The sequence below is a fragment of the Hemibagrus wyckioides genome, linkage group LG01, assembly GCF_019097595.1.
Source record: "Hemibagrus wyckioides isolate EC202008001 linkage group LG01, SWU_Hwy_1.0, whole genome shotgun sequence".
Lineage (NCBI taxonomy): Eukaryota > Metazoa > Chordata > Actinopteri > Siluriformes > Bagridae > Hemibagrus > Hemibagrus wyckioides.
The window spans coordinates 16,711,647-16,725,299 of record NC_080710.1 but is presented as its reverse complement, the minus strand read 5'-3'; the positions used below and the strand labels follow the sequence as shown (position 1 = coordinate 16,725,299).

The 13,653-nt window shown below is 37.1% G+C and overlaps 1 protein-coding gene across 2 annotated transcripts; it reads left to right on the top strand.

The window, feature by feature from the left end:
- Nucleotides 1-259: 259 nt before the first annotated feature.
- Nucleotides 260-12,383, top strand: LOC131354881 (syndecan-2-A-like). 2 transcript variants are annotated; one of them, XM_058393362.1, is made up of 5 exons: nt 260-620; nt 8,341-8,443; nt 9,630-9,802; nt 10,320-10,446; nt 11,581-12,383. In XM_058393362.1, the coding sequence occupies exons 1-5, from the start codon at nt 564-566 to the stop codon at nt 11,742-11,744; spliced, it is 624 nt and encodes a 207-aa protein (XP_058249345.1). In that variant the 5' UTR covers nt 260-563; the 3' UTR covers nt 11,745-12,383. The 2 variants fall into 2 exon arrangements, with proteins under 2 accessions (XP_058249345.1, XP_058250059.1); XM_058394076.1 differs by having other exon boundaries at nt 265-620; nt 9,630-9,793.
- Nucleotides 12,384-13,653: the final 1,270 nt, after the last annotated feature.

The window sequence follows — 13,653 nt, the reverse complement described above, 5'->3', positions numbered from 1 at the left end:
CCTACTCTCTGTGACTGAACCTTCTCAAGAGAGATCTTTTTCCCCCTCCGGATCTTTAGCGTTTTACAGACTAATATACCACAAGTCGCACTGTGGCTCACTTATAAACACACACACACACACACAAATAAATAAATAAATGCGCTCCTCGGCCTCCGCACGCGCTCACTTGCTCTGTATTGACGTCACCCATCCCCAGGCGCGCGCACACACACAAACACACACACACCGCCTCCGGTTGACTTCAGCCTCATCCCGCTGAGCCACATCTACTGCCGAGACCGAGCCGAGACACAGAACACAAAAACACACACACACACACACTTTCCAGCTCCTCTGACATGGCCTTCTTCTAGCATCTCACTAACCGTCAAAGGAAAGTGCGAAACCGGAGGAAATTGTCGAAGACGTCAATCAGCACTCAACATCTTAAGAGTATTAACAATCACTGAGATTAAAATCTGAAGACGAGAGAAACGAGCGATCTCTAAAGGGGGAAAAAAGGAGAGCGAGAAAACGAGATTTCTTTACCAAAAAGCACAGCAGGCTTCTGAGGAGGAATAATGAGGAACGGCTGGATGTGGCTCGCTCTTTCGGCACTTTGCCTTCTGGGAAAAGGGGTAAGTTTGATGTGATCTGTGAAACTTAATGTCACTCACAACTCCTGCTGAGAATAAAATAATGTCCATATTTCTCTTTATGTCTTTTAAAGTCTCTAAAAATCAGTTGGGAAAATGTTTAAAGTTGTGCTAAAACTTCATCAGTGCTCAAGTCTTATGATGTTGATTTCTGCAGCCATCCTCTTAACACTCGGAGTGGTGTTTGTTTATTTATTTATTTATTTATTTATTATTATTATTACTATTATTTCATTGTTATCTATCTGAACACAGTCCAACGAGGTATACTGATTCATTACCAAAAAACAAACAAAAACAACTTGATCTCCTTGACTGTCAGCACTATGAAAACATATGGGGGAAGAAAAAGCAATGACATGTCAAACAGAAGTATGTAGAATACAAAACAAAATAGATAAGTCTTTCTTCTATTAGTGTTATGTTTGATACTGATCCCAAGTGAACACTGTACAGTCATATTAACCACACGTTGTGTTAACATTAGTCCATTTTCCAATGGATCTTTAGGAAACAATACACAGAGGCAACTTATTTTATCATTAAAGACGTTAAACATCTTCATATAAAGACTATTTCATTTATCTATCCTGAGCGTCAATGAAGCCAGAAATAGAAAATCGTTTATAATGGTCAAACAATTAGTATGCGTTTCCTTAGCTTAAAGTGAGGTCCCTTAAAGTGAGGTCACAGTTTGTCCCTGAACCTAAACAAGTTACAGCACGTCTGTGACATTATCAGCTTGCTAATCATTTATGTTGAATAAATAGTCTCTACTTCAGCATTCAGAGGTACAAGAATATGTTCCCACATCACCTCTATGGCAAACACTAAGGGCAGACACATATCACTATAACTAGTCTTCAGCTCTGTGTGTCCTGATTTTGTTTCTAAAGCCTTTTATCATTTTTGAGTAGCATTCATTAATTAATGTTTCTCTGGATTCAACCCCTCAATATATGCTGGTTCTGTCTTAGCCATATTTTTTTTGTGCAATAAACAGAAAAGTAGATATGTAAGAAAACACAAATTTGGTCTCTTTTTATTCTTAATTTGTTGCGTATTATTTTCTTCCATTTCATTTGAAGCACTTTTCATTTCCCACCTTGTTTTCTTATGAATGAGTAGTTCAGTTGAATATGACCTATAACCTAGAGGAACTAGTTATATAAACCTCATATAAATAGAACTAATGAATCTAAACTTTAGGAGCATCTGGGGACAGCATCACCACGCCGGTTAATCATTCAACCCCACAGCAGAATCATTAAGCGGTAAAAACTGAATTTGCTTCTATTCACAAATATTGGCATAATGTTTGGTTGATGTGGAATTTGAACCATATTGACATGTTTGGATATCTGACATAGTTTAGCTCTGGCTTAGCCCTTTAACCTCTCTAGCGCTTTTCTATATTTATTTAGCAAGTGTTTACCAAAATTAGGATGATTAGTTTAGATGTAATTTGCACCCTGAACTTGAGTATTGTCCTGTAACATCATACCCTGAAAGGTCCTTTTATCCCAAAGCTATATGTCTATGATTAAAAACTTTAAGACTGGTACATCATGCATGTTATTCAGTTTTACTTGCATGTTATGTTGTGAATCATCCACAAGAAAAGTTAGTTCTTCTTGTAACTTTTAAACAATTGTTCCTTTAACAGCTTGTACTTTTTCTTGCTTGTAAATTAGAGAAAAAAACTTGTTATTTTAAGTTGTAAAGTCCCACATCCTAAAGACTTTCCTGTGTCAGAAAACGTTAAAACTAGATAAAAGACTGTACTGTAACTAATTACATACACACCTCTTATAGTTTAGCACTGAAACTGGAGACTCCTTCCAAAATGCTCCTGATGAGAAAGATAGATAGAACGGCTAATGTATTAAAAGGGGTCAAGTATTAATATCAATCTGATTTGCCATGCCATGAAAACCGCTGTCCAAGCTGCTGTTATAGAAAATTAATCACCTTCTGACTAGTTAGATTTGAAATTAGAGTTTTTTTATGTGATACTGTATACCATTTGGACTTATACTAGATGTAGTTTTTCATTCTACATGGTGAAACTGAGTTAGTTAAAATATTATAAAAGATTCATCTAATTCCTCCCATGGTCTGCTGTCTCACTTTCTTCTGAAGAAACATTGGGAAATTCTTCCAAGAAAAACACACAAAGTTGTGATTTTAAGGAATGTGCATCAGACATATTCAGTTTACATTTATTCCTGAGTGGAATGTAAGAGACATCCATCCACTTTAATGTGACGTCTTTCATAAACAGAAATGAGCCTTATTAGCCTTAAACATATTCCACTGAAGCAAGCATCTGGAAAAAAAGTGACAACATATACAAAGCATGATGGAGAGTACTGTGAAATGGAGATTTTGGGAAATGGAAGGAAATTTTTTTATGGTGAAAACAGTGGTACATAGCAGATTCTTTAGCTCACAGACTATTTCTCCTCTAGCCACTTGGTTAGATGAGCAAATGGAAAGTTCTTTAGGGATGTTTTGGGGTCTGGACGTCTATGCGTGCAGTGGTGAGCAAGAAAATTTGGGAAGTAAATGTGCTGTCTGCTTTTTGAGTTTACTCAACCCAACTCTGGGTTCATTTCATAAGGCTTTTTATTAAAGCTGTATTTGATGGAGAGAGTGAGAAAAAGAGTGAGGCAGTATCCTGGTGAGGTGCTCTCTGTTTAGACCAGAATGTGGTTAGCATTATGTTGGTGATTAAATTACAGCATTGAGCCTCTACTGAGCACTCAATAAATTTCAGCAGGGGCTCCATCATTTTAGAAAAGAACCCAAGAAAGGCATGTTTGTATTCCTATATTTGAGATAATTTGGATATATTCCATAACCTGGCTTTAACTTGTGAACTGGCTTTAAAGTGTAGGTTCAGTCATTTTTACAATATTATATGAACATTAGAAACCTATAACAAGTTATTCACACCTGTAATTTCTCTGTAATCTTATTTGTAAAGACGTAATGTGTGGTATTTGACACGTAAGTAAATCCTGCAGCTTGTTGTTTCTAGGATAAATGGACACTTGCCAAAGCGTGCCTAGTCTGTTTGGACATATTTGTTGTGCTACTTCCTGGTAATGATTTATAGTTCCATAAGTTTACCAGGAAACATTATGCAAGCTGTTGACGTAGTGAAGCTGCTGTGGACATGGTAGGGGGAATGCTGACATGTGACTCCCCAGGCCTCCTCCAAGCCCTTATATGGACATACTCTTTTTCCCCCAGACAACAGACACTACCACACCAGATGTTTTTCGTACAGTGCAGATGTTCATCCTTCCTCTGTCCCAGTAGCATGTGTTCCCAGATATCCAGCTTGATAGTAAGCTTAGAATTTGTACAAAACCATGGAGTTTCATGTGTTTCGTCAAAGTATGTGTCATTCATGTGCTCAGCCTATGACATAGAAAGAGTGCGTTGATAAATAAAACCTTTTAATTTCTCATGAATAATTTGATTATATTGTGCCATTTGAGGAGATCTCACTAAGCTGGTATGCAGTAAATGTGAGCTCTTTGAATAACTTTGTCTGCATTTCTCATTATTCCTTTGTAGATACTTACAAGTCGAAGCATTTAGCTCAAGTTTAACAGTCCCCTTCAAGTACAGGACATACCACCCTAAGATAGCAAATGCTCTTATTTGGTCTATGTGTGTTATCAATGTTCAGACTAATATAACAAATCTTATTCTCAATATTGTTATCGTTATTATTTCTTTTATCAACATATCATATGTTACTATGGGGAACTGCATGTTCCTTAATGGTACTGAAAACACATTTACACTATTCCAGCCTTGACCAAATTTCAACAGGAAAAAAGTCGACCCTCTTAGGAGAGTGATGTAAATGATTTATGATGATTTGGTGTCTAAATAATTGACTTTTCTTTTAGTGGTGTTGACAAACTCATTACAAGCCACAGATTTTATTTTGTTGTTTAGTATTCCGTGTCTTATTATCACTGGCACAATGACTCCTTCTCAAGGTTGTTATATTTGTTTTGCAGTGCCTTACTGTATTATTAAGGCATTGTGTCATGCTGCCTCAGTGGAAACGTCTGCCTTTATGTTCCAGCAGTTCTTCTTTTCAGATCTTTGATTAATATTTGTACACAGGTGTGTGGGATGACCTCAAGTGGGCTCAGTGTTTTGCCATAGCCAGGTGTGCTCTGTATGAGCCATTGTGGTACTCAGGCTCCTTATACATGCCCCAAGTACTACCATGAAGAACAATGCACACACATGAAGTGTGACCTTCAGTACGTGATCTACTCTGCATGGATCAGCAGATTAAAAATGTTTTGCTGTAACCAGGCAAGAGTCTTATTTATTTCTGGTGGAGTTTTTTTTTAAATGCCACAATGACTGTGGGGAAACATGGATTATGCAATCCAGCCAGGCTTTTAAAAACATATGAAATGGTTTGGGCAGGTCTCTGAAAATGTTGGGTTAAGAACCATCAGGGCTAGTGTGTGAGCTCAGGCAATCAGATGGAATACATTTGTCTTGCTATTTGTTGTGAAAATGTGTGTGTATGTGTATTCACCTGCTCCACAAGTCTGCTACCTCACCTTTCCGTTTAAGAAAAACCCAGTCTTCCATTTAACAATGTTTTAAACTATGGCTCATGACCATATAAAGTATTATTCTAGCTGCCTGCATCTCCAACCCTATCCCTTTCTCTTACCGCCTCGCCTGTCTCTTTTCTTCTCCTTTCCCCACCTCTTTACTCAGCACAGCACCTGTGTGTAAGCAGACATATTAAGAATACCTTGCATGCCTGTGGTTTGAATGGGCTGTATTCATCACTGCTGTCGTTTTCAGGAGATCATTCTGGCTGTGTGCGTGTGTGTGTGTCTGTGTGTGTGCAAGCGTACCGTTTGCCTTAAACACATGAATGCATGTATATGTGTATAAGAGTGTGCGTGGATGAACATCAGTAACTGGTCCGTCTCTTTATCTCCTGCATTAAAAGCTCAGCCAGCTTCATATCATAGACACATCTGTGTTCTCACACTTGGCCTGTTATAACCACTGCATGGACAGGAAGGAGACACTTGGCTATGCTGTAGTACAGATGGGATTCTAAGTTAATTACTGCACGTTTATTAGGCATGGCGTTTGTGTGTGTGTGTGTGTGTGTGTTTCTTAGTCAATTTTCACAGGCATAATTCAAATAACACAGACATCACAATATCTTGTTATGTTTAACTTTACTAGCTCGTAGAGTACAAAAGTAATATACTAAAACATTACTTTTTTAACTAAATCAAAACTTGCCTACAGAAATCAGACCTAGATTTTTTTTCTTTGCCTATCAAAAGGTTTATACTCAGCTTGGATATTGGGCTCAGATCACAACTAAGACTGGACTGCCATTATATTCTCCTGTAGTTGGTGTGCTTTTGTGATATTAATTCATTTAAAATGACAGTGTATGGAATAGCTTCTCTGAATGATTGATAAAAATGCTTTAGAGAAATTGATTTTAAAATTCCAGGAGACAAGCTCAGCCTCTGCTTGTGTGTACATTTAAACCATGTCCTCCCTCTTATATTGATATTGAATAATAGTAAAGTCTTTGTAATTCTGAGTATATCAGCCTTCTCTTTCAGAACAGACCAAAAAATTGATTTTATAATGGTGAAGTGTGAATTGATTTTATAGTGGTTTTCCATGAATCCAGGCCGTGTGTTTCTTTCCAAGATTGCTGCCTTTTTCCCAGCAGCTTTATGGACTTTGGCTCTGGTTTGGTAACAGTTGGAAACTTTAACAATTCATTGTATAATATGCGTATGAATGCGGGGAAAGATCCGCAGCATTAGTCCAGGTCTATGAAACAATAATGCTTTTAGGTTTTGAGAAGAAACATAGCAGTTCGGTTCACTTTGTCCATATATTAAGAGTGGCGAAAGCAGTCTGGAATGTGTGAAGGGAATGTCTGGAGTGTAATAATCATATTACAGGAGTCTACGTGGCGACCTGCAGCTAAAGACACTGCATTGTTTCTCCTTCTTGTATAAGTTTTCGTCAGAAACAATATGTGTTGTGCCACAGAAAAGTAATTATAACAGCTTTGCCCCAACCAGACGTTTATGTCCTTACAGCAACAATTTATGATCTGCGTGGCATAATGATAGTACCAAATCCATGTACATATCTTTAATAGGATTTAGTAGCATCCTAGTCAGAGTCCCAGTGTGACATTATGCCCTGTATATTCTTCAATTCTTGTTAGAGCTTTATGAGCAAGCATGGCACACCTTCTCTCTCTTCCATGAATGCGCTGGTGAAGGATTTGTTTGTTGAAGATGTCTGCATAGAGATCCAACAGATGATTTCAAATTGGCCCACTGGTTTATTAGCCACACTCGGGCTGCCATTTAGCTTGATGTCTAGCTTACCCTTTGCACATACATTTAACAGTATTCCTTAAGCAGGCCTAGTTTTGGCAGGGCGGAGAGAGAACTTCTAAATATTACATAACAGATTTCAAAGTTGAGTGCTATTTTATTTCCGTTATTTTTATTTATTTTGTGGTTGCACCACTTTCTCTTTTTTATGTATTTGTGTGTGGCTGGACAAACCCAAATTGTTTGTCTCCTTGGTTATTCTGCATTTGCTTTGGGACTTGGGTCCTGTAGGACATGCAGCAGGCTTGATCCGTTCTGTCTGTGTGTATATGTGTGGATACTGGGGCAGAGATGAAGTGGTGAATCCATGTGTTAAAGAGTTAGAGAGCAAGAATTGGAGAGAGAAAAAGGGAGAGAAGGGGGAGGCGTTTGACTCTGTTTGTCCAGGCTGTTTGGAGCAGAGAAGAGAGTGAGTGGCTTGTGAGATTTAGAGTTTCCTGTCCAGCTGTAGCTCTGGCACATGCTGAAAGAAAGTGACTCAGACCATCACACAATACCTTACTTGTGCTGCAGCCAGGAACTCAGGAATGCCACTCTCACTTTCATATGGCTGACAGGAGTTTGTTTTGGAATCAGACATATTATTCAACACACTCTAAGCAGCACATTCTTACCCTCCTCTTTCCAAATCACTCTCTGCAAATAGGACTGATCCTCCTTCACACCTACTAAAATCTCAACTTTAAATCTAATATCTACCTCATTTAAATGGTGTGAACAGCAGCAAGTAGTCATTTGTTGGTTTTAGTTTTAGTTTTGGGTCTTGTGCTGAACTCATTTTCTTGACCGCAGGGTTGGGTTTCTCTCTCTCTCTCTCTCTCTCTCTCTCTCTCTCTCTCTCTCTCTCTTTTTCACACACACACACACACACACACACACACTTTTGTCACTGTAGACAGTAGGGTTTGATTGCCATTTTTTTTGTGGTGTTATATTGTTAAAAATAAGACTCTGTAAGTGTGAATGACTGTGACACAAAGGGTGTCGCAAAAAAAGAAAAAGAAAAGTTGTTGTCTTTGTTTTTTATTACTATTATAAAGTGCAACAATTATGTCAGTTTTTGTGTAGTTAATGCATTTTTGTCCTGCTCCACTCCTCACTCAATTTTTTTTATTTAAGAATCAGTTCGGAAACTTTCACTTCTGCTTATTACATTTGCAAGGGTTTCAGCTTTGTGTCAGAGCTTCATAACAGCTGTGAGGGATCTGTTTTCAACTTTAATTGAACTATTTTGCGTGCATTTACTCCTGCAGGTCTTTGTGACAGGTCAAATTGACTTTTCTGTCCTCTACCTGGATGAACAGTCTGGTGATTACTCTATTGACGATAATGAATTCAACTCTGGCTCAGGATCAGGTAGGCCAAACTCAAGTTACTCTAAATGTTGTTGTTGTTCTTTCGTCTGCTCCCTGTTTGTGGTCGCCATAGCAGATCATTTGGTCTTCATGTTTTGATTTGGCACAGGTTTTATGCCGGATGCCCTTCCTGACGCAACCCTCCCATTTTAATCAGGCTTGGGACAGGCACTGAGAGTTAACTCTTTAGTGGCTGGGTTTGCGCCCTGCCCGGGAATCGAACCCCGGCCACGGCAAAGAGAGACTCGATTTACTCTAAATATCATTGATAAATTGCCCTTAATTTGTTTTGATTTTCTGAAACTTCAGTATGATTAGTTAAGTGTTATTAAAAGTAATAAATAGCAATTTTGTGTTAGTAACCTTTATGAGCAATATCTAAAAAACAAAAGGGATTTCTGTTTATTTTGTGCCTTTAGAATTGTTAAAGAATGTATGTTTACATAGGTTTATGTTAGGTATAGGTTTACATAGAATGTAGGTTTTGTACGTTTAGAGAATGTACAACAAGTCAGTGTAAGTGTTTTCCAAATCTTTATGTGTCTACTATATAAAGCATAATGAACTAAATTTTTATGCATTATATTGTAGGCAAAGGGTTAGTTTATATTACTTTTGGGGGTAATAGCCAAGACAAGCTTCAGAGTGTGGTTACTTTGATGTAGCTCATTAAGCCTGTAACAGTGAGTCTGAAGGTACTGGTGTGACTGTGCAAGGCTGCTGTAAACAGAAGGGAAGCCTGTTGGCTCCTAGAACATGGCAGCAGTTTGACGAGAGCACAGATGTTTCACCTGCAGTCGAACACGGTCAGCCAAGACCACCACGCTCTTTCAGAAGACATCTGCTTCAAACATGATCCCTGCATTATTAATATATCAGCCCTCCCACCTTTCACCATAGTCAAACTACACCTTACACTAACACTCTGAATTGTTCATCAGAGTGTGTCAAGTACTGACATAAAATTACTGTAAAGATTGTTAGAAAATGTGCAGAAGAGTAAAATAACTGATAATGGTAAACAAACAATCTGCCCGTGTTAAGTCCAACAACTTGGGACTAAAAAAATTGTATTTCAGTGTACTGTACTCATATATGCAACAATAAATGTTCTTAATTCTTCAAATTATACACATATAATATTGTAGTTTGATCGAGTGTATATGGCTTATTTTTTTTACCTTCAGGTTTTGAAAGTGATGATGAGGATGTGTGGACAACTGAAAAAACGCAGAATATAAAGCCTACACAGCATTTCACCCAGACAACCAGCCCTGGTCTGCAGATCACCTCATTTACTGAGCCAGACACACGGCTGGCCTCCACAGATGCAGGACAGCAGGTCACGGAGGTAAAAGAGGTGCTTTTCCATTCCATTTCTGAAGTCAGATTCGTCCATTTACATTGGTGTTTTTGTAGCTTAACCTAGTCTGATACTGCATGTCAAAAGTAAGAAAACATTTAAAGCCCATGTGATATTCTGAATATTTCACCCAAGTGAACAGTTTGCTTGTGCATGTGGTATTACCCGAGCAGTTCATCAATTTAGTTTCATTTTGGCTTTATGCGCCAATACCATATTGGCATCGAAGCAAAGTGGAAATGCAGAACATCAGATTTAATTAAAATGTACTGACATTTCTATAGCCATATAGTCACTTGTATAATGATACACCCAGTTGATGTAAAGATCTGCACTTAAACCACATAATCACTGTTTCATTTCAAATCCAGTGTGCAGCAATACAATAACTGGACTACATATCAAACTAAAGTCATTTTTTTAATTCATGTTAAAAGCTGTTGTTGGCCTGTTTTCTTCATTCTTTTTTTTTTCTCCTACAATCCCTGGTCCTTCACACCTATTTTCCTGTCAGGCGGAGAAACCCCAGGGTAGTGACGAAGCCACCAGCACTAGCAGCACTGAAGACGTGATATTGGGTTCTGACAAGCAAAATGAGGTGGAATCTGAAAACCTCTTCCAGAGGACTGAAGTGCTGGCAGGTGCGTTCAGATTAGAATCCAATTATTTTTCTGAATTTTCCTCCATACTATATAATTATGCTACACATATTCTATGTTGACCTGTCCAGGGTGTACCCCTGCCTTTCGCCCAATGTGTGCTGGGATAGGCTCCAGCAGATCCCTGTGACCCTAATTAGGAATTAGGAATTTACATTCGTACAATCTTTACGTCACAAATATGACATATTTCAAGTTCAAGCATGAATTTAATGCTATCAGCCTCAAACTTACACTGCAGAAATGATATCATGCAACGACAACTGGAACATAGACAGTTCTTTAATATTTCTCATGATTTCTCATCATTATTACCTCTCCTCTTAACTGAATTATTCTCACATACTTTTAGTAACTGCTTCAGGTCAGGGTCGTGGTGATTCTATCTTGAGAAAACTGGGCATGAGGCTGGAATAGTTCATGGATGGGATGCCAGCCTATTTTAATCTTCTGAAATTCTAATTAAATCAGTAATGAAATCTGTGTCAGTGTCATCAAACATTAATTGGAAAACCTTTATTAGACAAACTGTTTGTAAATCTTCTTAAAGTAAACAGAAAATGCTTAGGGCTGACAGTTTTGTCAGATGACAGTATGATACATAAAAACATCAGTCATGCCTTCGCCTCCTCTGTGGCTGAATCAAGCCTGGTGGCTCTGATTTCCTGGCATCCTTCTTAGTTGACTAAAATGAGTAATAGATGTTTAAGAGAAAACACTCGCGCTGTAGCGCTCTGATAAGCCTATTTCAGGATTTACATTGGTGGTAAATCCTTTTGCTTCTTTCTAGAAATAAATGAAAAACTGTCTGCTTATAGGAAAAAGAGTCTAAAGCTTAGGTTTATTAAAATGTCTAGCAATTGTTTCAGAAGTAGTTCTAGTTATATGCTGCCTTATTATTATTATTATTATTATTATTATTATTATTATTATTATTATTATTATTATTAATAAACATAAACAGTGTTTGGCTTGATGCTGAACTAACACAGAACTGTCAATGTTTGTCTGCAAGTCTGTCCAGTTATTCTAGACATTTAACAACCTAAAAACATTGCACATATTTCTATGCTGTCCTGTGTGATCGTCTGACTGAATTGCTCCTTTCACCTGTAGCTGTTATAGCTGGTGGTGTGATTGGCTTCCTGTTTGCGATCTTCCTCATTCTCCTGTTGGTGTACCGCATGAGGAAGAAGGATGAGGGCAGCTATGATCTGGAAGAGCGCAAACTACAGAGTACAGCTTATCAGAAAGCCCCAACCAAGGAGTACTATGCCTAAATGAGCGATTATACTCAACATTAACTTCCATATGACAAACATTTCCTCAGTCATTTAAAACAAAAGCTGGAATCATAAAAGACTGAAGAGGTGTTTATTGGGAGCCTATTTAATAACAAAGATACAGTATTTTGCTTCATAAAGCCAATCAGATATTATGTTTTTATTATGGATAATGACTTATTTCTCATGTGGTTTTTAAAAATTGTTGGAGAAAGTAATGTAATTTAAAACAATAAATGTCATGAATTGTTTCATCCATAGAGTACTTTGTGACTATAGAGGTACATATTTGTATTTTTTAAATATCCAAAAGGTCTGAATTCTGGATTGTAAATGTACTTTTTCCTTTATGCCACAATAATTACCCATATTTCAGCATCTCCATATTGATGTCAATATCTTAATTTAGGTTCTATAGAAAGTGTTGATTTTTATAAACTCTTTTAAACGGTTCTCTCTGGGCTTGTAAATGTTTAGTGCTGTTAACACAAATTTGTATATTTTGTCAATTCAGTATCAAAATATGGGGAATCAATTTTTTGTCAAATCCAGCCAAGAACAAATTCTCTCTCTCTCTCTCTCTCTCTCTCTCACACACACACACACACACACACACATACACACACACACACACACCCTTCCATGTCAGGTAAAGTAACCTCACTGTAAATCACTGTCATTATTTTTTGTCATTCATTCTCATTTGTTTCTCAAGCCCAATTTAAAATGCTTTTTTTTATCCTATGCCATGACAGATGAAGAGCAATTGATTTTCCCTCTTTAAGTAGTCTTCAAATGTAGTACTGCAATTTTAGAAGGTAAATATACTGCCATTAATATCATTAGCTCAAATAAATTGGCGTTATTTGCACTTAACAACTTCTTGTATTTGTACCAGGGACATTTCAAACTGTCCACATAGTTATGAAACACAAAAGCTATATGTTTGGAAGCTTGGAAATATTTCACTTCTTAGAATCTGTCTGCAGAGCTAACCACACATTATTCTCCAGTCTGATGTCTGTATTTCTGTAAGAATAGGCTGTTGACATCCTTTACTCAGATTTAGTCACAAATGCTAACGTTGACATTGCAGCAAAGCATTAAATCTTTATGTATCTGCGGGGACTCAGATTGTTTAATGATAAAAATTCCATTGTGTTAGAACGATTGAGCAGATAGCATCCATGTGTTATCCAAAATTATCGAGTGATGACCAAAAAAGATGCTGAGTGCTTCAGGACATATAGAGATTCCAAGCATAAGTGCACTTCATTGCCATAGGTTTTTACACATACTGTGTTTACTGATGATATTTTATACATTTTCAAATGTTGAATTTCTTGTTAAGTATTAATAATTGTCATCATTGTCCAAAGTTTGTCCTGATTATTGTCACAATGACTCTATTACATATTTAATTTCTTTTTACTTTTCCTGTTTCCTTTTTGCTTAATTTCCTTTAAGGATTTGGCCATTTGAGTCAATATTTTATTTGTATATGTTAATATACAATAATTTATAGAATATAACTATTTATATACAACATATTAAATGTAATATGTTAAATAAAAAACAATCTAGCTAAATGTATATTCACATTTAAATGCCCTTGAAGTGCCTACTGTTTTGAAAGATTGCCATTTTGGGGCATTTGAACACATTTGTACATCGGAATGAAGGATGGAGTTTCATAAGCATGGCTGATAATGGTTATGGTGTTATAAAAACAGTGTTGTAATAAACACTACTGAATAAACATTTTCTCATGCTGTGATTATTAGCTTCTGATTTTAAAATGCTTGCTATGCTTTTAGTGAATATTGGCCTTCTGATATAAAGCCATGGGGCAAAATAATTTGTCATCAGTTAGGTTTAATCACAGCATACAAGCTCACAATCTGTC

Excerpts from the sequence above, each read along its gene's own strand:
- LOC131354881 (XM_058393362.1), top strand. The coding sequence starts at position 564 with ATGAGGAACGGCTGGATGTGGCTCGCTCTTTCGGCACTTTGCCTTCTG. Across the intron at positions 9,803-10,319 it reads AGGTCACGGAGGTAAAAGAG|GCGGAGAAACCCCAGGGTAG; the intron begins GTGCTTTTCCAT and ends TTTTCCTGTCAG. Across the intron at positions 10,447-11,580 it reads GAGGACTGAAGTGCTGGCAG|CTGTTATAGCTGGTGGTGTG; the intron begins GTGCGTTCAGAT and ends TTTCACCTGTAG.